The 25,244-nt window shown below is 40.8% G+C and overlaps 1 protein-coding gene across 12 annotated transcripts in view; it reads left to right on the forward strand.

Moving 5' to 3' along the window:
• The first annotated feature begins 119 nt into the window (after positions 1 to 119).
• Positions 120 to 25,244, forward strand: part of syngap1b (synaptic Ras GTPase activating protein 1b) — a 259,686-nt gene continuing 234,561 nt past the window's right edge. For 6 of the 12 annotated variants that reach the window (XM_036135451.1, XM_036135454.1, XM_036135457.1 and 3 more), the window contains exon 1: positions 122 to 427. In XM_036135451.1, coding sequence (XP_035991344.1) covers positions 406 to 427 — 22 coding nt within the window. In that variant the 5' untranslated portion in view covers positions 122 to 405. Of the gene's footprint in view, positions 428 to 25,244 lie in introns of all 12 variants that reach the window. The other 6 variants (XM_036135450.1, XM_021323641.2, XM_021323646.2 and 3 more) reach the window with 2 other exon arrangements.

Consider the following 25,244-nt stretch of genomic DNA (forward strand, 5'->3'; position numbering starts at 1 on the left):
ACCATCCCCACCTCCTTCTCTCTCTCTCTCTCTCTCTCTCTCTCTCTCTCTGCTCGTGCTTCACCCTCACACCTCAGCAGCAGCAGCGTGCAAATAAATACACGCGCACACACGCACGCACGCACGCACGCACACACACGCACACATACACACACATATTCCCGCATCCTGTATTCCTTATGCACCTCGCACCGGGCGCTTTATAAGCGGTCGTGGATTATGATGCCAGTTTTTATCACAGCGGAATATCGGCCTCTTCTTCTTCGACTGCAGCCGCAAACAGCAGTAAAATCGCGTGCTTTTTAGATTTCTTTTAAATCCGGGTTTATTTTGTAATTTGGTTAATACTACTGAGTACCGAGAGACCGCCACGACGCAAAGCCTCACGTCCGATGCTTTTGGAACATGTCCTATGTTCCCTTCCAAGGTAAGCCGGAGATTCCCCCCTAATTTTTGACACCCACTGCATCTATCTTCTCTGTCCTCCTCCCCTGTTCCCCTCCATCCCCTCTCTGTCTCTCTCTGTGCCCCTCTTCTCCCTGACTGCCATATGGAAATGTGAGCAGGCACCATAGCCGACAGGTGCGCGGAGATAGCCCAGAGTACCTGGTAGATAGATGCCCGCACGGGCGCGCAAAGAGATCCGGCGCAGCGTCTGTTCGTGGTGCATGCCGCAATTATAGTATCGTAACAGGGGATGCGTGCGCGCTGCTGTCATGGTGTACTCCTGCAAGTGGAGAACCGCTGTACTGCGTGGACGAGGAGCACACGCAGAAATGTGCCCGACCCTGTTATAAAAACCCACTCCCAGCGAGTTTGCGGTGACACTTGTTAGATGTCTCCGTGCACTTCCTGTTTGGCGAACGCCGCAAAAAAAAAAAAAGAACAGCATGATCTGAAAGATGTTTGCGCGAATTCAGCCCTAAATATTTCAGATCTTTCTGGGATTCTGTCCTGAGTGGACCCTATCCTGCCCTAAATCAAAGCGTAAATAAAAGTTTGGCCCCACTTAAATATGTAGATGACCTCTCCTCTGCCTGCTGGTCTTTCATTCCCTCACACTCCAGCGTGAGTGGGTGAAAGGCGCTTGGATGTACGGTGAAAGCCAGATTCCCTCAGTATCGCTGCTCTGCAACTGTGACTAATGCTATATGTGAGCAGGCGTGCTGCAGTGAGCTGCCTCACATCCACCCCAGCTGAAGCGTTCACTTTGCACTCTGTGTCTCTGTGACCAGAGGGTTAAATAAACAAGGAGAGTCAGATGAGAATGAGGCAGCGTAAAGTTTGGGAGCAGCTCTGAAGGACAGAGGGTGTCCAGGTTTGTGTGAGTACCTGCTGTATCTGTGTGTGGGTTCTGGAGAGAGTGGAGGAGTGCTGCATGTGAGGGTGAAACGAAGTAATGGAGTGTGTGTAGCGCCAGCTCTGTTATCCTTTGTGGGAAAAAAATCATCTGTGCCTCCAAATATCAAATCTCAACCTGAAAACCCCCCCTGGAGTGACCCCTGGAGTCAAAATCTGAGCCACACATGAAAAAGAGAGAGTGAGTGGAACTGCTGCAGCCGGCTCTTTCCCTTTTAACTCTGCTTCTTATTCCCTCAGAGCAGAGCAGATAAGAGCCAAAATGCCCTCTTGTGCAAATGCATCTATAGAAGTTGGTTGCATAATGCTGGTTGGTGATGCTCTGCCACTGTGTCTGCGTGTGTGTGAGCCCACTCGGGGAGTCATTGCCAGGAAATTGTGAGCACAGTGCCGCACCTTCAAAATCTGCCAGTGATGTAGTTTTTTCCCTCTGATTGCAATAATGTGCCCCCCTTTTCAGGAATAAATCATGTTTGATCCAGCTGGGGACGCATGCAGAGAGGTTTGCCTACTGGCCCCTTTTTGCTGTTTGTTTCGTTGTAATAATATTAATGTGTTTATTGGTAATGATACAAGAAGATGATGTAGTAAAATGTTTATGTTGCCGTTTTTGGTGCCCCGTCAAGAAAGAAATGTAGCATTGCTTATGTCTGTCAAGACCCAGTGAGTGAAATAATCTAAACGTAGGTTTGTAAACTGTATGAAAGTTCAGTATTTTTCCACATTTATGTCATAAATAACTTCATGTAATTTGTCTCAAGTTGTCAGCAATCAACATCTTACCAGCAGGGGATAACTCAGTATCTGTACTTTGCCTTGATGTCTCATTCCTGTTAGTCTAAGTTTAATTAACTCTAGTACAATTAGTTGTTTTTTTGGTTGAGGTTGTGCCAGGAACTATTTGGTGTTTCTTTACACCGAAGACAGATACCAATGAAGCTCCCATGTGGAACACCTTCTGCAAAAAATAAATAAATAAATAAATAAATAAATAAATAAAATAAAATAATAATAATAATCCTCATTATTTGTTATCGCAATATAGATTCTGATACAATGTGTCCTCTGCATTTCCCCCAACCCTTAGGCAGCAGAGCGTTCTGTGGCTCAGGGTCATGCTCAGGGTCCCAGAGTGGCAGTCTGTGGGATTTGAACCAGGGAACTTGTGCCCTTTCCAGATTGGATTGTGTTTAAAGACGCACCAATCAGAAGTCTGTGGCCAAGTTCTGATTTCCAATGTTTGTAAAGCTTTGACATGCCAATATCTGATTTTTTGTTTTAGATTTTGGTTTCACTTTATGAACTATCTAAGAAGATATAAGAACAAAATTAAGAATATTTCTTTTCAAGACGTCCTGTCATAAGTGGTCAATAGTTATGTGTTAGGGGCGAGAGACCACATCACGTTTAGTGTGTGTGTGAGAGAGAGAGAGAGCAGTACTGTCATAGCAGAACAAAGACAAAATGGTTTTTAAACTAACTTCGTATCAACAATTAGCAAAGTTAGCAAAAACAAGTGCCTTCTGTGTGTATATTCTGGGGTCTATATGCTCTTACCTAACTCTTGGATCTCAGAGTTTGGTCGCATAATAACTAACCCCCCCATGCCACTTGGCCCATTTAACTGTTTCTGCACATGAAACCCTGAAGAGAAGGTGACGATCATACAGTGCAGACATGTTTTATACGATAGATAAAGTGTGAGAAAATGACCGTGATTGGATACAGAGAAGTGAGGTGGAATCAGCGGATGAGACTGAAGGGTCCTGGTGAGTGAAATGTGTCAGACCTCAGAACCCAAACAGAGAGATAAAAATTTACTTCATCTTTGCCTGAGCTGGTCAGTCTGTACTGTTCTTCAGATATGAGGCTCAGGTCTTGCGTCAGACTAAGCATTTATTACAGACTGAAAACTTTCCGATTCCGGTCCCCAGCCAATTTAATCATGTGTGTCTAATTGAGTTTTGTGAATCTGGCCAAATTACCGCAGAGTTTGTTGTATAAATGTTGATTAAAACCCACTCAATACAATCATGCAGTAATGCACCAACCAGCTTATTTCCCATTCTGATCAGTGATGGGCGGGTCAAATTTAGTGCATAGAAAAAAATGAATACTTTCACTTCACTTTGTCTGAAAAAGCATTAAGAAGTTTGTTGTAGAAGGCTGTGTGGATGCATGCATGGCCACATCACATCCTCTAAACCACGGCAAATAATAGCTGCTCCAGAAATGTTTACAGTGTTGCACAAAAACTTCACTGCTTTTAGTTAAAATGTTGTTTTAACTGTCAAGCAGAGACTGAAGTATAGCTCATATGGGGGCGTGGGGAGGGGGGGATCTAGATTTGATAGAAATTAGTGAAGTTAGTTACAATTGGGCACAGTAGCACAAAAGCTGAGGTTCCTAGAGTCTGTGTAGATTATTTTATTAATTTGAAACTGAATTACAGCATATGTTTCTGTACAATCCCACTTTCTGGTCCGTCGTCACATTGTTTCAAATACAGTTTAATACTGTACAATACTGTGCATGAACAAGCATTCTGGCTGCATTCATGTGACTTTGAGACCGTCTAAAAGGGTTTAAAACAGGACAAATATCAGCAGGCATCCAGCTAGGCAGCTAGGCAGCTGCCCTACAACTGGTGGGTTGCTGGTTTGGACCCCTGCTCCAAACATCTCAGTTGTTGTGTCCTTGGGCACAGTGACCCGCTTTGGGTCCGGTGGAGCTGATTGTATAGCAGCTCTGCTTCTGTCAGTCTGCCCCAGGGCAGCTGTGGTAAGTTACCACCGTCAGCGTGTGAATGAATGCGTTGGGAAGCACTTTGGGGTTATGGGACTTAATAAAGCGCTATGCAAGTACTGGCCATTTACCTTCTAGTCACATTATGTTGGTTTGACAGAGAACCCCTGAAGCATCTTATCATCCCTCATGTTCAGAGAAACACGGATACGTCTTAGTGCCCATATTACGTTAATAAAGACTATTCATTCCTATAATTCCTATAATTTTTCAGCAAATGGAAAGTTTTTCAATGCTGCTTGTTTTGGATTTAGTCAAAAATCAGATGCATATGCTGCGATCCATTAACTGGGACAATCGTCTTTGCATTGAATTGAAAACTACCACATCTATCAAGGAACCTGGAGAAACTTTTTTTGTCTTTTACTGTCAATGTTTCTTATAGATCTTGTTAAATTTAATTTGCATCTTTTAAGTCATTAGAAAGAAAATCGGCTGGCCAGACTTCAAACATAACAAGAAATCCTTTTTGCACAGTAAAAACCTGATTGCTGCACCAGCGTTGGCATGGACGGGAGCTGTTGTAAGATTATAGAAATCTGCTTAGACAAGCCTTTACTTTCTGACTCCAGGAAAAACAAAATGAGAGGGCCAGAATAGTTATGCTCTACAGATAACATTTGTTCCACACAATCCTGCGTAAAAAAACCCTCTGATCTACCTGTTTAAATGAATAAAATCAACGAAATCAGTGCAATTTGATTTAACGCTTTTAACTGATCTAATTTTTCATTTGAAGCCAAAATGAATTAATTTAATTCCTTGAATGCATCACCTACATGCGCTCCAGACAGATCCTCCATCTTTCCTATACATTGGAAGCTCCATGGTTACTGGAGGTGATTATGTAACACCGTGTGATATTTATTGCTGCACAGTGACTCAACATCGAGAGGTAAAATATGTGGTAAGAGGGTTGATATTCCTTTGGCATTGACTTGTCAAGACGTACGTACGCACACTGGGGTGGTGGGGGGAGCACAGGGAGTTTTTGGTGGGAACAGGGGGAGTCTGAACAGTGCTGCAGATGTATCTAAGCCCACTATGAAGAGAATGTTCTGCTAATGTACGAGCCGAGCCATTTGCAGTCATGCCAAGTAGCGGCTCACATGAACAGGCAGTTAGTGGGAGGCAGGCAGCAGCAGCGATGGGCCTTCCTATCTTGGCAAAATCCTATTCTTTCCCGTATTCCTTCCCTTAAAACTCACACCTCCCTCCAGTCTTTCTCCTTTATCTCCTCCGCTGTGGTCGACCCCCGCCACCATGAACCGCCCACACGCGCTTCTCTACCTCCACAGCGTCTCCTCTGTGTCTCTTCTCCCTGACGGACGTGTCCGTGAGTGCAGATGGACAGTGTGGAAGCAGGCAGCCGGCCACACAGCCATCCCTGGCCTTGTCGATTTTACAGTAGTTTGATCCAGCAGCTCCTGTCAAGCATGACCGTAGTTAAAGAGACAGCGCACCGCCAATGCACTGCAGCACTCTTCCTCTCCCTCTTCTCTATCCATCTCTTTCTCCCATGTGACATAAGGGACTGTCTTACACCCCTCCACTACTTAGGCTGTGCCAAGAACCATCATCTGTTAGGCTATTACTGTACCGCATGCGCGAAATTCATCTAGGCCCTGTGCACTACATGATCCGTCAAAAGAGAAACCCCATTCATTCTCCAGCAGGCCTCCGAGTGCGGTGGAGATCCATTTTGAATAGACCTTTTCAAGTGTTTTTTCCTTTTAATTACTGGGCCAGTTGACCCAGTAATCGCCTGTTTTCAGTCGTCTGAATCTCTTCTGTTGGAGTCTCTTGGCCGACAGTGACGGATCTCTAGCGATGTTCTGCTCCGCAAATCAAAGAACCTGCTGTCCGAGTTCGAGGACGTTCTCAATTTGTTGATCCAAATCCAGTTTAGATGGGAATAGTCAGCACTTCTAAATGTCAAACCAGCCCGCGTGACGATGCCAGGGTGCTGAGGGGACGTCAGATATGCCATTATTTTGGCTCACAGGCAGAAGATTAACTAGGGTTCAGCTGACGTACATCTCACTGCGTTCACATTAAACTTCATGTTCATATCAGGTACAGGATGGTGCATAGTAGTCAGTTTTAAGTTTCTTTAATCAGTTTAAGAAGTCATGTACTGTTCAATTAATAGACCATGCAGAACCTGTTAATTCAGCGTCAGTATTAGTTTTGCCTTGTTTTATAATCTTAAAATACAAAGGTTTATTTTCAAAGTTTATCTCACTCACTGTTCAGTACCTTATAAAAACATTCCTACACTTACAGCTTTTTAACATTTCGTCTCAATAAAGCTGCAATCCTCGATGTAATTGTAAGTAGTAAACTGCAATCTTTGAAGCAAAAGGGAAATAATGCAAGGTTTTCAATTTTTATAATAATAAAAAACATTCCCTGCATGTGTATCCAGTTGAACTCAGACAATTCTTAGCTAAAAGTTATTTTTCATTCAATTACAGCTTTATTTATTTTTGGATACATCTCTACCAGCTTTACACATCTAGCAACTGAACATTTTGTCCATTTTATAGCTCAAGCTCAGTCAGGTTGCATAAAGAACACCTGTGAACATCAGTTTTGAAATCTTGACACATATTTTCTATTGAATGTTGATCTGGACTTTGACTAGGTCACTCTAACACAGTAGTGTGCTTTTATGAACAATGCCATGCCATTGGCTGTGTGTTTAGGGTTGTTGCCCTACTGGAAGGTGAATCTCCAGTCCTTCTAAGCTTCTAAGAGGTTTTCTTTCAGGATTTCTCAGTATTTATCTGCTGTCAACCCTTCATGAGCTCCGACAAGCTTCCCTGTCACTGCTAAATAAAAGCATCTTGACAGCATGATAATACCATCAACATGTTTCACCATGGAGATGCTGTTCTGCGTAGACCATGAAGCTCAGATATGGTTTCATCTGAGCAGAGAACTGTCTTTGAAATGTTTGATATGTCTCCTATAAGACTTGTGCCAAACTCTGAACGAGACTTCTTGTGTTTTTTTCCACAACAATGGCTTTCTTGTTGCAACATTTCGGTAAAGGCTGGAGTCGTGGAGTGCATGACTAATAGTTGTCTTGACAACAGAGTCTCCCACCTGAGCTGTGGATCTCAGTGGATCTCAGTGGATCCACTGAACTTACTCTCCTGTTATGAAGTTAGTCTCCTGATTTCTGTAAACTCCTCCACAAGTCTCTCCTTAACCTGTTGCCTGTGCTCCTTGGTCTTCATTTGTTCAGTGATGTCCTTTAACGAACCTTTGAGGCCTTCACAGAACAACTGGATTTATACCGAGATCAGTTTGCAGACACAGTTGGACTCTATTTACTAATTTGGTGACCTCTTAAGATACTTGCCTGCACTGAGTTTTATTTATGGGTATCAGAGCGATCTAAACTGAATGCATCTGCATGCCACACTTTCCATTTTTTAAATTGCAAAAACATTTCAAATCAATGTGACGTAACGTGAAGTTTGAGGGGTATGGATGCTTTTGCGATCACCGTGCGAGATGTTATGAACATGACGTTATCCAGACGTGACATTGGCTAAAACACGTAGACAGAGTTACGAACTAGCTCAGTAATGAAAAACAAGTTAATTTAAAGTTAAGTTTAAGGCTAGGGCCAATGTTCTGCATGTTTTCAAAGTACTTCTGGTTCGAGCTGTGAATATAATACTGGTTTTCAACATGACAACTAATAAAAATAAACTTAAATGGATCAGAAAAATTTCCATACATATAAAAACTTTGCGTCTGGTATCGCTATACTTTAGCTGGATTTAAGTACAGTGTACATTGGGGATCTCCTTTTGGTTTGTAGATTGCTTCAGAGGCACTATATTGTTTATTTTAAGCCAAATAAATGAATAACCTCTTAGTCCAGTTGTTTTAGCCCTCTACTTGTTCTAGCTCAGCATCATTTGGTTGAGTTTCAGCTTCAGTTGATCCTCTTTTCTCTGATGTCGTATCTGTTGCCCAACACTAAACTTGCTTTGTGAAAAATTCCTTAGCCCCCATCATAAGAGCCTTTAGTGATAGTGATAGTGTGTGTGTGTGTGTGGGGGGGGGGGGGGGGGGGGGTGGCTGGTGTGCTTCCTTGCTGCTGGAACTGAGTCGTTGGGAGGAGCACCTTTTAAGACTCAGCTGTGCTTTGGTTGGTTGGTAATTCGATTTTGCTGCAAAGCCTGAGAGGAATGACTCAATGGGTTTATGCAGAAGGAGCGAAAGCTTTTGCTTTTGATTGATCCGGTCAGGATTCAGCTGAAAGGTCAGGATGAGCTGCCTTCTCTCTCCTGGGCCAACCAGAGGGCTGCTGGTCTAGAGTAATGATCTCCCTCTGGATGTGGTTGGCTCATACGGTTTGCAGGCGTGGGATCATCCAATCACATGAAAGATTACTATTCAAAACTGTTAAGTTTTATTTTCCCCTCACACCCCAGGCAGTGGAAGAGGTTACACTGAGTATTATGAGTCATGCTGTGAGTGGACTCTATTCTTTTTCCATGATGTAAAAGTTTTTTGTCTTTTTATTTCAGTAAAGACCATTAAGTGTAAGTATTTTTCTGTCACATTATGAAACTAGTGACCCTTTACCTTCTTCTTCTATTTTAAATGACTAATCATATTTTTTTGTCTCCAAAAACTAATTTTACTTAAATAAATACTAAAACTGTTTTGGTGGTGAAACGTGTAGCACTGTTGCTTTGCAGCAATAAGGCTCTGGGTTCAAATTCTGGCCTGGGGACGCTTCTGCGTGCAGTTTGGGTTTCATGCGTGGGTTCTCACAGGGTACGCTTGTTTCGCCTGTCAGAAGTATGACTGTTAGGTTGAAATTGCCTTTCTGTATAAGTGGGGACTTGTCCCTCTGCGACCCTACAAGGACGAGCAGGAATAGACAACGGATCGATGTTTAGAAGCTCATTTAAACCAGAGGAAGAAGTTGTTATTCTTAAACTACTCAACTTTGTTGGATGGCTGCAAATTTGAAAACATCCAATGTGAAGAGAGTTATGATCCTGCTATGCTAATCACTAAAGGTCCTTTTCCTCATATATCCGAATCTCTGGGACGCTCTCCTCAATGCTCCATTAGTCTTTGAACAACGATCCCTCTATAGATGCTCACAATCATTACCATGTTTCTCTTGCAAGACTCTTTCTGGCTTTCAAGGACTGCAATAGGGGATCACACCATTCTATCTTAGACATGAGATCAGTGTGCCGAACACTGCTTCAAAATCTTCAGGACCAAACCATACCGGTGTGTGCTGGCCCCACGCCATGGATAAAATGGCACCATTCCCTCTATTCTCCTCCTGCCAATTTTAGACACTTCTGTCACAGTAATGAGCCACAAAGACTTTGCTCAAGGAGTTTTACGTGGTATAAACATTTAGGTTACTCTGATGCTTTATCAGCGGGTATAGACAATGGTTGGATGATGCTCTGTCATGTGTTATGGCGACCCCATTTTTCATTATTTCAACAAGACCATTCAGAATAGTGTAACCCATGTTTAATGAAATAATTTTATTTTTTGGGCCAACGTGCTTCTGAGGTTGTTTCCTGTATGTCATGGGGTTACAATGTTTCACTTCCTTATCCTCTCCCTCCACTGTGGCTGTGGCAAGAACCTGTTGACAACCAAACAGTCACAAACTCTGGTCATTTCTGCATTTGCAACGATATTTCAGCGGTCAGTTTTTATTTTTCCATGGACTGAAACAATTCCAGTGAAGATGGCGAGCTACTACCTGTGTGGTGGTTACAGATTCTGTTCTGGTATGCTTCTCCGGAGTCCTGGAGGGAGATTTGCATTTTTGGAACTATGTTTATTTTTCCTTATGTTTGAACATCTTCCAATCAAATGGATCTTGGACAATTTTTTCCCCTTTCCTCCTCCCTGTTAAACGGAGTGAAAATCTTTTTTGGGGAGGAATTTTGAAAACATCTACAAGAAACCTCAAAATTTTGCTTATTTCGTTATGTTTTTTCCCGTAATTTGGTTGTTAATCTTTAATATATTTTCAATTTAAATCTTATATTTCTGTCCTTGCTTTCATTACACATCACTCTCCTTAAAGAACCATTCTCTGATGCTGCTAAATGGTAATCTTTTGTAACATAAGGAAGCCATAGTCAGTTTACAGTTCAAACGCATTACACGTGGCGAGATAGCCAGGAGCCTGATTGTGTGAATGCTTTTTAATTTATTTGTTTGCTAAATTATTTTCATTAATCATTCTCAATCAAAGTAGATTTTGTTTTCTTTTGTAACATAAAAAAGCCTTAGTCAGTTTATAGTCCAAGTGCATTACAATAGAATAGAATGATCATTTATTGGCCCACAGTGGAGAAACTTAGGTATATCAGCAGCAAGTAAGAGAACACTTTATAAGAGAAGAAAATATGCTATACAGCTATTAAAAATGGCATACTCAGATTAAATGAACTGAGTGACCCAAAGGTGTACAAAATGCTCATGTACAATTGTGCACACAAACTGAAATAGACTAACAGACTACAGAAAGTTGGGAAAAACTGTGTAATTAAAACTGCAATTAGTAGTAGTAGATGTAAACACTTATTGAGTTTGTTGGGAGCAGTAATGGTTATAATGTCTAAAAGCCGCTGGGAGGAAGGATCTGCGATAACGCACCTTTGTTCAACTAGGATGCTGCAATCTGTCACTGAAGGAGCTCTATAGCTATGCAATAGCGCTGATGACTAAAACGAGCCGACTCAGCTAGTTTCTGCTCCCAAGTGGTGACTCTGATGAACAGCTTACAGCCAGGGAAGCCAGCTACTCTGCTGTGGTAAAAAAGAAGAAAGAAACTCTCCTGTTCATACTGGCCTTGTTCTCACATTTTACCCTGAATAATGTCTTTCAAGGGTTGTAGTCGCTGTTCTGCCTGTGTTTTTCTTTTTTTTTTCCAAAATGTAAGCGTTGGAATCCAAAATCAAATTCCTTGTTTTTACCGGCAAACTTGGCGAATAAAATTGATTCTGGTTTTGATTCTGGTTCTAATCTGTCTGAATGATCTGGTTGAAGTCACTTTGTGAAGTGCCTTGGAAAGAAATCTGTTGTCAATTGGCGCTATTTATATAAAATGTTATTGCATTGAAGTAAATATTTGACTCCATATTTTTCTGTCATCAATAAACCCATTTCTCGTTTCTCATTTTGCCTGTAAAGTATGCCAGTGGGGCTCGAAATGGCACGTGATTTTACAACGTGGTCACCATTTTTCAGGTCAACAGCTTTTGTTTACATTGCTGATTAGGATGCCGTGCTATAAGAGATGTAGACACAAAGTGCTTGAAAATGGACCATACTAAAGAGAAATGCAATAGACTGTACTAAGAAATGCTAGATCTTATTCTGAAGGTTTGTTATCTTGAAAAAATCTCTAGGATCCACGGGATTGCTCCACATGAGCATGATAAATTTCATAGAAGGTACACCTGGTTTGGCTTTCTGTTAGTTGTGACATCATCCAGGGAAGGCAGATCATCCACTATTACCATCTAACATAGAAAGTACTCCTGGGTCAATGTGAGCTTCTGTGCTTTCTGTGTCTCTGCTCTGTCTTCTCTAAGCCCCAGTGGGTCGAGGCAGATGAGCGTTCACTCTGAGCCTGGTTCTGGTTCTGCTGGAGGTTCTCCTCCCTGTTAAAGGGGAGTATTCCTCTCCACTGTCGCTTCATGCATGCTCAGTATGAGGGATTGCTGCAAAGCCATCAACAATGCAGACGACTGTCCACTGTGGCTCTACGCTCTTTCAGGAGGAGTGAATGCTGCTTGGAGAGACTTGATTTAATCAAGTTTTGACAAGCAGCTTGATATGAAGTTATGAAGTAAAAATGCTTTAGGGTTTTACGTAGTAATTATAGTCGCTCTATGCAACCAGATGGCTATGGTGTTTAAATAATAACTTGTTTTAATCATAAATAAAGTCTGTCGCAAGTTATAAGGTGAAAATGCGCACGTTAGACATTAATTAAGAATTATGGACTAACAGTGCAAACAGAAGTAAGTGTTATTACAGATATAAACAATTTTGTGCAAAAGAACATTATTTCAGTGAGCAGTAGATGCGTTACACAAACACAGCTTCTAGCCAATCACCAATCACCTTTTCTGCAGAGTGAATGATACGCTGGGCTTTTTGCCAGTGGAGCTGATGTTCAGCTCCCGCTTGAGATCTTGGGTGATGGTAGTGCCCAGAAAGCAGAAGGACTCCACTGTGGTGACTGGGGGGGTCCTGCAGGGCGTTGTGGGAGGGGAAATTGATGATCATCTCCACTGTTTTTAGAGCGTTCAACATGAACTTGTTCTAACTGCAGCAGGTCACCAGATGGTCCACCTCCGACCTGTAGACAGACTCGTCTCCATAGGAGATGGGCCAGACGGGGGTGGTGTCGTCTGTGAATGTCAGGAGCTTGACAGACTAATGACTGGAGGTGCTGCTGTTGGTATACAGGGAGAGGAGAAAGGACGCAGCCTTGGGGGGCATCCGGTGCCGATGATCTGGGAGTCAGAGACATGCTTCCCCAGACACACACCTTCCGACAGGAAGTCTGTGATCCACCTGCAGATGTCATTTTACATATAAAGAACGTCAACATTATCGCCACCTACGGGTTAAGGTTGCATATTTTGGCATTTTTAAAATGTCTACTTGTGTGGATGAAGGTAACTGTTTCAAACAGTTATTGAAGAAAATTGGAATTAGGCAAGGGGGGAATCATTGCTTTGTGGTGTACCGTTGTCTCAGTTTATTTAAGATAAGATAAGATAAGATAGTCTTTATTGATCTCACAATGGAGAAATTCACTCGTCACATCGGCTCATACAAGACGGTGCAGAGTAGGGAAGGTGCATTCAGTTATATACAGTGAATCTTCATATATACAATGGATCAAAAAAAATACCAAAAAATACAAAAAAGGAAATAGGAGTGTATATATATATATATATATATATATATATATATATATATATATATATATATATATATATATATATATATATATATATATATATATATAAACATATCTATATACTTAAATATATACATATATCTATGTGCCTACATACGTACGTACCTACGCGTATATGTATATGTGCATATACATTTCTTAAATTAGGTCTAAAATTCTTTGGTTGCTTCAGACTTTTGAAAGAAGCAGAAGCTGCCATTTTTAGACTACCTCACTTAGTGAGGAGTTCTAATGTGCATTTATCTTAATCCCTTTCTATTTTTATACGCTGTGACTTTACCTACCCATAGTAAAATATTTGCAGGCCCATTCAGTACCTAGAAATACATTATGTAAGCTGCGTTTAAATTTCTGTTTGGTCAGAGCAGCACTAACATCTATGTTAGTGCAAGAAAAGAAGGTAGGTTTGAAACCTTTCCAGTTTGCACCTTTGTGTGTGGGTTTTCTCTTTTCAGTCCTCCCACATTGCCAACATGCACATGTCAGGCAGAGTGGAAACTCCAAATGGCCCATAGGTATGAATGTGAGTGGATGTCTGCCTATCCGTGTTCAAACTGCGATGGTTTGGCTGGCTGCCCGGTGTCCTGCTATCTGGCCGGTGCATGCTGGAATAGATTGCAGCCCGGGGTTTGCCAGGACAAGATCCAGTAGGCAGGAATAAGAAATAAATACATTTAAAACTGTTGCGTAATTTTGTCTTTTTTTTTTTTGCTCACGAATATCAGGCATTTTCAAATGAAAGGCTATACTTGAAATTAATGTTGGATCAAAAAAGTTGAAGATAAAACTATTCATAAATTGTTTAACAGTTGTATAAAAAGAAAATAAATACTGAAAACTCTCTTACAAAAAAAAAATGTTTATCATGGCTATTGGGATTGTTAGAGTTGATGAATGAAGAGATTAGTTTGTGTGATTTATATAAAATGACTACACTGCAACCACCGGGTACAAATTGTACTTTTGTAATTTTCTGGTAGTTAAGTTTCTCTTCTGCTCTCCTGGTGCCTCCATCACAGCTTCTTCAGCCCTGTAGAAAGCTCTGCTGTATGGTTCCTGTGAAAGCAAAGAGGTCATGAAAAAAGAAAAAGAAATGCTGCTTTCCATTTAACCTTTGATATGGGAAAAACAGCATGCCTCGGCTGTGTTTTAGTTTTATATAGGAAAACCAATTGCATTTCACTAATTGATTGGGCTGGTTATTGGCTAAACTAACTGCTAACAATGTATTGCTCTGCATTTACTGTACTCAAAGGCACCGACTCATCAGGCACGTGCACACAGAGACCCCGGCGCTGCTCCAGAATTTGACTTTTTACCCTGGCTGAGAAAAGTGCCCTTTCTGCTGGAGCTCGATATAATCGTCATTCATCAAAATTTAAAAATAAAAAATACTCTCTCTAGCATCAATTCCCCCCCAAAAGCATTTTCTGGTGGGTTTTTATTGGAGTTCTTGTGAGAATTCTGCATCGGCTCTGTCTTACCGCTCCCTCATGCAGTGCTGAGCTTCAGGACAAACTGCTGCCCCCGTTCCACCATCTACAGCTCATCGGACTCGTTCACAAATTTCTAGCAGCTGGGATCTAGACCCTGTGTTTGTTTTCTGAAAGAACAGAAAGGATTTGGGATTTTTTTTTAAATAAACTCACCAGTGTTATGCTTCTTAGTTCCCAAGTAAAGCAGTCACGTCTTAGAGGCGAAGAAGCTTTATAGCTTTAGGGTTTTACGTAGCAATGATAGTCGCTCTATGCAACCAGATGGCCATGGTATTTAAATAATCACTTGTTTTAATAATAAATAATACAGTGTTAAATAATAAACATGGACCTGTGTAGATGGTTGTGCCACACAAGTCAATGTCTTCTGCCATTCACACAAATAGGACATGTTGTGTTGATGTTTGCTGAAACAGAACAAATCAATGAACTTCAGCTTGCGGTACTTTTTTCAGTAAACAGGCTTGAGAACAGAACAGAACAAGCCACTGAAGTGGTTAACCCCTTTAGAATAGGAGTTCTGTGATACTCATGGCTAATGTTGTAAATTGACCCTGCTGAGTTCCACTCCATGTCTCCTTTAGTCCTGTAATGTCAGCTTCATTTCTAAAAGCTTACGAATGAGCGGGGATATTGCCTGCTTTGAGAATTTTACTGGCATGATCTGGCCTGTTTCTAAATTCTGACCAATTACCTGACAGCACAGATGGTTTAAAAGTTGAACAAAACTGGTTGTTCCAACAGGACAATGGTCCCAAACACATAGTGATGTAGGAAGAAGAGGCGTAAAGGGTCCTGCAGCACACTAAAACCTTTTGCAGTATGATTAAATGCTAGGTGTATGATAGGAAGCTATTCAATTTAAAGGAATTTTACCAACTTCAGCAAAAAAAGTATCCAGCCAATAGTATGCCAGCCTATATGTATAATTCTGAAACTTTGTGGATTGGAAAAGATTTGCACTTCATATTTGAACACCCAATTCTTGATTTTGAAATAAATTAAAGTTGCATTTTGTATTCCACCTTAGAAACAGAGGCATCAACACAATGGCAAAACTAACGGCATTCATGCCGATGACTAGTATATGTGAGCATCTACCTGCCACTGTATATCTTATTCAACTTTATGGACATTCTTTGGAGTATTTTGTATGTAATTTGTGCAGGAATCTCCTCTTTTGCATAAGTTGTGCAGACTCCAGCATTCCAAAGTGCTGCACTTCTAACAGAAAAAAGTTTTTTTTTTCCAACCACTTAGAATAAATCTTATAGGTTTTGCCTCCATTTTAGGTGTAGATTAGAGCCATTTGTCATCTGCAAGTTTCAGAAGAATGGTTCTCTGTATTTTTCTGCTTACCTGTGTGAATGTGCAGCTTTATGCTTGTGCCTCTCTTTGTGTGGCCATTGTGTGTAAGTCTTGTGTGGTTGCATTTTACCTCCACTCAGAGGACCTCATAAAGGTTAGCTAGCTCACTCAACAGCTGATGGTAAATTTAGCCTCCTTTTCACACAGTCCCACACACGATTCAAGTATTTTTCTATTGTATCCTCCCAACATTACCACATTAAATGGATGCAGCAGTAGTTCTTCAAATGATAGTGGCCTGCAAAACCAGTATTTTCAGGTTAAATAAATAATATGAAGTCTTAATTTCCATTGGTTTTTACTACTGAGTGAGTACGATGCAGATTAATGTAATGACAGGGACATTTCCAGTTAAGATCCAAATCTGATATGACTGGATGGTGATGAGAATGACTTGAAGAGTGCCAAAAGCACACTTTTAATTGTGCTCCTCACTTTGTTCTCGTGTTTAAATTTGGAAATTACAGGCCTCACTCAGGAGCATCTAATATTTTCCAGTGCCATTTAGAAACAAAAGAAAACAAATGCACCCAACCAAAGAGCTCTGCAGGAAAGATGTTTTTTTTTTTTCCTGGCGACAAAATAGTGTTTTGTTTCCCTGACTGGGATTGCTTACCCACTGTTCCCTTTTGTTAAAACACTCCGACGTGTTAAGACCTGCATTGAAGACCAGAAGTCTTGTTCTAATAGACAGAAACGTGCCCCCCCCCCCCCCCCCCCGCACCTCTTTCAAGAGGTCTAAAGTGACATCAAACGGATACTTCCTGTGGATTTGCAATATTTGTATGCTGTTTCATGGTAGCTATATTGCTGACATTTTCCCACCGCTGTCAGTTGGGCCATACGCTGACATTATATGTGGGTCAGGGGTTGTCTTGCAAATACTCTAATCCAAATGTTTCCTCACCACATCATGACCCCAAACGCCTGCAGTAAGGCTTTATGTAACACAAGAACATGCAAACAGAGCTGAGCTCTTTGCAATGCATCTGTTAAGATCTGTTGACTGCAGTGCTAACATTTATTTTATCCAGTCAGCAATTTACACCTGAGGAACCTGTGCATCAGATTCATGTCAGATTTTATTGAGCACTTCTTTAATTCAAAGTCAGTGTTGAACAGAAATCGTGTCTTGTTTCACTCATTACCAGAACACATTCATTTAAATGAAACTATGTCTTGTCATTTGACTTTTTTAAAGTTCAGACACACACACACACACACACACACACACACACACACACACACACACACACACACACACACACACACACACACACACACACACACACACATTATATATGTATATATATATATATATATGTATATGTCTATATATATATATATATATATATATATATATATATATATATATATATATATATATATATATATATATAACTTATATCTACTAACTTATATCACTTATATACTTATATAAGTATATAAGTGATCAGATAGTAATTGGCCAAATTAATCTGACAGTAGGTTTTAATTTTAGTTGCATTCATGTTGTATGAAAGCTGCTGCATTTGTGTGGCATGTTTCAATTATTTAGGCTGTAATGCTGAGATTAATTTGTGTGTGCTGCCGTGGTAATGCACTGTGTGTAATTTTACCGTGGCATCATATTTAGCAACGACATTGCAATGAAAGGCTGATGTGCAACATTGTGATGGGGTTTAATATTTAGCCATTTGGGCAAAGATAAAAAGCATAAGATGCTCACGCTTGACTGTAAAGGTCACAGACAGTGTTGGAAGCACAGACGAGAAAGAGAGGAGGAAGGAAAAAGTGTAGTGTTTACAATAATATTACCGTCACATGATTTTCTAACATCCCGCAGCTCTAGCGTAGAATTATCCAGGTCAGGTTTAACCAGCCAATTTTAGAATTCAAACTGAAACAACTCTGTGGTACAACCCTTCAGTTTAGTGATGAAAAAGAAACTATGAGGAAAAGAAAAACTTTAGCATCAGTAGAGCGGGTCATGCTATTCTCAGTGATTACAAACCGTATCTTTCCTGTCACTTTGTAATCACTTTTCTTCTGACAAATACAAAAATATAAATTATTTAAAGGTGGCATAATCTCCCTTAAAGGTGCATGGTGCAAGTTTTGAAGTTAAATATTAGTCATTTTCTTTCCCATACATGCCCTTACAATTGCCCAACATGTAAAATGAGTTTTTACAGCAGTTGCCCGTATAGGCTTCATTTAAACCTGGAGAGACTCATACATACAGAAGAGGCAATTAGAAAGGTTTAATGACATAAATCAAAAAGTTCTTTAGCACTCGGACCCTGGCTGAAGACGTGAAAACTGCAAATATCTACGAGTTTGGATGTTCATTTTAGGATTCGGATTAGTAAAGTCTTCCCCGGGATCCGGACACTGGTGGTGGAGGCCAGAGGAAATAAGGAAACCAGGTGGAGTCTGTGAGCGTGAAGGAGGTGATGTGGTGGAGGTTGGTCCAAGCTCAGCTGATCAGGAGAATCCATGGATCTAGAGCTTTATAAGCAAAGTCTTGCAGTACGATTCGCTGAAGAGGTATGAAGACTTGATGCAGATTGGCTGGAGCACAGGTACATGACAAGACAATCAGGGGATGATGGAGCATCTGGGGTGAGCCTTCCTTTTTTAAATTACATCTAAACTCCATTTCAACCTGGAGAGACTCACACAGACACAAGAGACAATCAGAGAGATTAATTGACATAATTCAGAAAGTTCTTTGCCGCTCAGACCCTGGCAGAAGAGGTGAATGCTGTAAATGTCTATTAGTTTGGATGTTCATTTTAGGATTAGGATTAGTGAAGTCTTCCCCCAAACAGGGCACAGTGGCCAAACTGAAGGGAATCAAAAGTGAATGGGAGGAAATGAGAATGGATTTGTACAGTGACATGCAGTCAGACAAGGCAAGTGCAGCCAGGCCTCACTTGTCATCATGGAAAGAAAGAAAATATATAATAATGATAACATAATATAAATTGTGAAAAAATCACTCATTTGTAATAAGTAATTTTTTTATCTAATTTCCTAATTTTTGATCATATTCTCTTTAAAATCGCAAACTTTTCACTATTTTTCATGTAAATCCTTTGTGGCGCTTCATAGCGAAGCCGGTGAGGCCGCAGCGACCTTGGCCTCCCCTGAGATTGCGCAATCCCATGTTAACTGCGCTGGCTTCCATTCTGTGAATGCATCTTCCTGTCTCTAGATCATAAATTCAATTGTTCAAACAGTTATGAACTGATTTTCCACAATTTAATATATGTGGATTACGAATTGTGTTTTGCTCATCAAACTGTGTGCAGATAACATGTTTTCATGCTGCTGCGCGATCATAAAAGCTAAAGAGCTGGTTGTAGGGGAGGCCGGCAGTTCCTTGGCCTCTAGGCAGGGGGCGCTCAAGGAGCACCGCTCCTGATCCCAAAAACTGTAGAGTGACAGCAAGTTATGGATGTATTATTAGCGAGTTTTGCTAAACAAGTAAAGAACTAAAAAGACTCTAAAAATACAGCTGGAAAAGGACTGATCCAGGAAGGCTTTCCTCCCTGGCAGTGAGCTCCACTGAGACTGAGAGACTTTTAAAACTGAAGAAGATAAAGAGAACTTTTACCGGAAAATGACCAATATTTTTGTTCAGAAACAGCGCTGCATGGACTTCATTTATAAGTAGAGGTAAGACAGCGACAATTACTCATGTTTTGTTTTTGTAATGAAATGTGCGTAATGTGTGATTTATTTTTAGAATGTGTTGCAAATGCAGAAATCCATCATAACTCATAAACTATTACCAATCAAATGACCAATAATTTAGTTTTATTTTTTATTTTTTTATCAAAGAATCAATATTTTTTCCATGTATCTTGGTTAATTGATTTGGCTCAATCAGTCTCCTTCAGCACTTTGCAATGAGTCTACTCTGTAGAGTGTATATATTAGTAAATCTGACTCTGATGACGTCAGTGCCTCACCAGCTATGAACCCTACCGCACGTCACTGGATTTGTATCAGTGAAGACTTTGCCAAAGAGGATGCCAAAGCCAAGGTGAACAGAATCAAAATGACTGGGAGGGGCTGAAAATGGAAGCCTAGAGAGCGAGGTGACATGAGGTGAATTAGAGGCCTAGAGATGAGACAAAAGAGCATGCCTTTGTGAGTAGAGGGTTGATGAGAGCAGGATGATGGGCATGAGATGAGGAGTTATGAGAGCCTGACAAGGCATGGAAAGGGAATGATGATGATGCAAGAACTAACAGTTGGTTTGCAGGTCTAGGTGCAGAAAGATGTAGTGAGTAGTGAGACTACAAATGTGTTGGTGAGGGATGAAAAGCAATGAAGCGGGACATATCTAGGAAATGTAGATTTGACCTGAGGAAGGCCTACACACCACCAGATAATTGCTGGATGCTGTTACTTAGGAACTGAGAGATTGTTGAGCAGCTAGTACTGAGTGAAGGTCTGAATGAATATGAGAAAAGAATGCTGAAGAAGACCAAGAGGTATCTACTATAGAGGGAGCCCCAATTCTAAATGAATGGTCTGAGAATTGACTAGAATGTTTTAGCAGAGTTTGAAGCGATCGGGATGAACTGCTGGCCTTTGGAGAAAATAGAAACCAGCATAAGAATAGGACCTGAGAGAGGTAGGTCATTTCAAGTAAAATGAGAAGAGGATGAAGAGGATGAAGGGATGGATTTAGTTTAGCTCAGGAAGTTTGAGAGGAGGAAACGGTGTAGGAAGAGCATTGACTGATGGCAGGGATGGCAGATGACTTGGAATTTAGAGCAGCACAGCATTGGTGATTGAGCAAAGCTCATGATTCAGTCTGGGGAAAGTAAGGAGACGAAACGTCTGCAACCCGTTCTCCCTGAAAGAACCCCCTTAAACCCACGGATGGAGCTGCGTCTGTGAAACTGAAACTAGTCGGACGAGTGCAAGACGATTTCTTGAAGGGAGAGTCCGTTCTAGTCCCTGAGAGGACTGGACCAAAAGACCAGGTCAGAGTGACAGCCATTGTCTAGGGTGACCTGACAGAGAAGGAACAAACTAGCCAGGTCAAAAGGAACGGCCTTGGGAATGATAAACATTATATCCAATGTTCAAGTACTGAATGTCTGCCACCGTTGTTTTAGCTTCACTTTGACAGATAATAAAATGATTGACTTAATTGGGAAATGTAAAATACTCACCTCAAGAGATCTTAAATTGCAATCTTGCAAGTTAATTTTTGAATGTTTTGAAACCTTCATATAATGAGGAGAGGTTCGTATTGACGCCTCATTCTGGCCCTTTTGTTAAACTCTTGTCTCTCTGGTGGGGCTAGAGTCGTGTTTGTTAAGCTTCCCTTGTCAGCTGATGATTGCTGTCATGGGGACAGGCGAGCATCTGCCTTTTTACAAAACCCAACAATAATTTTCCATGCAGCTTGGCAGAGACAAACTGGCATAACTTTTTCAGGGATGGGAGAGCTTTGCACATTTATTAACTTGCCAGGAGTTTTTTTTTCTGGGTGGGGGTGAAGAAATGAACTGATGGCATCTGGCAGGAGTGGCTGCTGCTGCTAAGCACGGTGCTGAGGGCCTGCTGCTTGTGTTTTGATGGTAGAGAAGGCAGACGTGCCTCCGTTCTGAGGCCTGTGTCCGTTTGAATTTCGAGCGACTGCAGAGGCCTGAGGTGAGCCGGTGACATCACTTCACAGATTGGGACACCTCCGATAACACTAATGGGAATGAGAGAATGAGTTCACAATGAAACATGCATGTGAGACCATCTCTTTTATCCTACAAGTTGACCTGAACATGTGCCTGAGTTCCAGAGCCGGTTCACAGATGTGAGGCGGCAGGCAGAGCATATTATGCTCCAGCAGATTTATGTAGTTGGTTATTTGTTTTTTTTTTCATGAAAATACAGTAAGCTGTGTCCAACATCCAAGAAGATGGATTGCACTTTAGTTAGGCCTCTACCCCAATACCTGCCCCGCTTGCGTGTCCCATCTGAAGCCAACACAATGGCATAACCATCCTCTAGAAGTGATGTGGACATATTTTTTCAGCCTATTGAGTGATTTATCGTCCTCTCACACCTGTCCAGTGGTTGAAGAACCACATAATGACCAACAGCAACAGTGCAGCACCGGACGACCGACTTTAGTTCTTTAAATGAACAAAATCTAAAGTTTTAGCGCCCAACCTCTGGCTGAGTTGACATAATGATCCTCCGAGATCTACAAGGCAAGTAGCCAGATTGTAATATGACAAATGACATCTGTCTGTGATCCATGGAGTCTGTAAATAATGGACTAAACAGTCGTGAAAAAGGAGGGGAGGCAATAAAAAATAAACAAATTAAAAAATCCTTCATCTAAATCAACTACATGACATATATCATATGGATTTCCGTTCAACAGTTCTATATCTCAAATTAAAGTAACCCTAATAACTAACAATAACTTCACAAAAAATAAATAAAAGATAAAAACTAAAATATAAAGAAATAATCAAAGCTCCTTTTTTGGCAGATTTGATTGAGGAGGTAAGGACTTTTATTTAAGTATTGTCCTGGTTGGAGTATAATTGGAATAACATTTTTATGTAGAATATTCATATTAATATATTGTCTATCTAACATATGTGGTTGTTCGGAGGTACTTTATGAGGCAGACAGACAAGAAAAACACCAAAGACCAAACAATGCTACATAACGTAGTCTAAGCTACATGAGTTACGACTCTGATGTTTGAGATACTTAAAAGGTAAGTAAAGCTTTTTATCTGTGACAGTGAAGTAATATACCTCCACCACGGCACACAGCTGACACTTGGTTTAAGTATACGCTTCACAGACGGCCCAAAGACAATGCTCTGTCAGCCTGAGCTCCCCCATCGAGATGCGCTTCCCTGGTGCAAAGTTCTGCACCTGGGAAGGTTTGCAATGCTGTAATGCTCAGCAGTTAAGGCAGGGAAATCTTCATCAGCTGACAGCTCAGTCATCTACTAAAGAGTGAATCAATAAAAAAAACTCTTGCTTTTATTTAGTTGTAAAGGCATTGGGGGCTAATGAGTCTATAAATAACACAGGTAATGGTTAGCCAGACTGAAGCTGACAGTCACAGTAGAAATACTTAGCAAGCTGTAGTTGATCACTAAATAAAATGTCATGCAGAATTATCAAAAAGACACACATTGTACAGGGCTGCAGCTGCTGAGACAACAGATCTGGCAGGTATGAGCCCCATGTACCCCCCCGCCCCCCTCTCCTTCTGCCTCAACTTTGATACACTGAAGACGCTTTGCAGGTGGGGTGGGGGAGACTCTGATGTCAGCAAGCAGTGGGGACTCACATCCCGCTGCCACAATGCCAACTTTAAGGCACTTTAGCTGCCCTCCTACCTTGATCCTTCCCAGTTCCACCTTTCCCTGTGGGTCGGTCCTTACGTGTTGGGTTAATTGACTTAAAAGCAGGATATTTGTGGTGTTAGCTTATTTATGATGACAAAAATAATGTTAAAAAAATACATCATCACAGTCTAACTTGCTACAGATATGCCACTGCCTACAGTCAGAGACTCACAAAATCAAATATTAGGCGAAAGATAAAGCTTACGCGTTATAAATTAGGCTATTTCATCACACATGTTCCATTAAGCTTTATGTAATAGTACACAGGGCAGAATAAATTCTTTCAATCCCATTTTGAAAAATACATTCATAATTTATTGATGGCACAAACAATGGAAAAAAGTTCAAATAATAAAAGTTTAGGGGGTTGACAAATGTCATCAGTTAGAGTTTATTAGTATTGCCACAGGATGTGTTTCCCCTCCATAATATGAAGTATCCAGAGCACGTAGGCTTTGAGAAAGAGTGTGCATATAAAGCATATCAGCATACTACAGAATTAATTTAAATGTGACATCTGTCTCCTGACAAGACCTAAATCTAAAATAAAAAGTGAGTTTTAGCATATTTTACCTACATCTTATAATATGTAGGGTAGAGGGAGAAAGAATGAACAGATGCAGTGTTTATACTGGAAATCTGTGTTCATATTAACAAACAAGCAGCATCAACAACTTTTACATTACCGTACCCCTCTTAATTTTTTGGCCCTCTTGAAATTATTGTTAAACACACTGTTAGCAATATTTTTTTTTATTTGAATTCTGAAAATACTTTAAAGATCCACACACTGTCTCCATGTCTTTCACATGCTAATGTCTATTTGATTTAGCTTCTCAGGGAGTGTTTGTTTGGACATTCATGCAAATGGATTTTACCTCCTTCTTCCCTTTTTGTGATTTTGTATTGCTGAGGGTCTTCTCTATGAATGCTGTCTTTTTTTGTTCCTTGGATGTCTTTGATTTGTTTCTGGGTGTCACATGTGAATTCTTAGCCGGCGTCTCACCAAAAATGTCATAATGGTTACATAATGACAACAAAGACTTGACTCTTTATTATCTGCAGTAGGATCTAAAGTTTTGCACGCCTGCACATCTTAAAGAACGGATCTGATGAGAAACTCTCTATCCCGAAACACTGATGACAGCAACTTCATAAAGGAAGTTCTGCAGCAGCTCTTCATCACTTTTTATGGTGGATTTCTGATTCTCATCTCACATCTGTTGATGCAGCTTAATGAGTAGATCTCTGTACATAAAGTGCTCATTTCACCTTGGTCTAATGTCCTTTTATTGTGTCAGTGCACCTGTGTCTACCTTAGCTTTTTATGAGTGAATGTATATGTACTGTTCTTTCTGTGCAAACCTGACAATTATTTCTTCACATTCCTATTTGGTGAGAACGGCGTTACACACAAGCCCTAACCCTAACACCCACCCTAACCCTCTTATCCCTCATGCAGTGCTTCAGACAGACAAGTAATGACAGTGTTTCTGCAATTTCTACCCACAATACTTATATCACAGCTGAAAAGATTACACGGCTGCTGGCCGGTGTTTCCTTAAAAAAAGGAGAAAAAACACACGGGGGGAGGGGGGCTGCCAGTATGCTCCAGTGCTGTCCCAAAATGAGAATAAAATGTCCCAAAACCTGAGTTAATTTAGCTGCTCTTGCCACTCACAAAGATTTATCAGCTGTAATAACGGCACAAATATGTAAAACAGAGGTGCTGCATGGACTATATCCATGGTAGTTTTCCTCGTCCCGCCCTAGTCATGTCCAGTGGAGCAAC

The sequence above is a fragment of the Fundulus heteroclitus genome, chromosome 3, assembly GCF_011125445.2.
Source record: "Fundulus heteroclitus isolate FHET01 chromosome 3, MU-UCD_Fhet_4.1, whole genome shotgun sequence".
NCBI lineage: Eukaryota > Metazoa > Chordata > Actinopteri > Cyprinodontiformes > Fundulidae > Fundulus > Fundulus heteroclitus.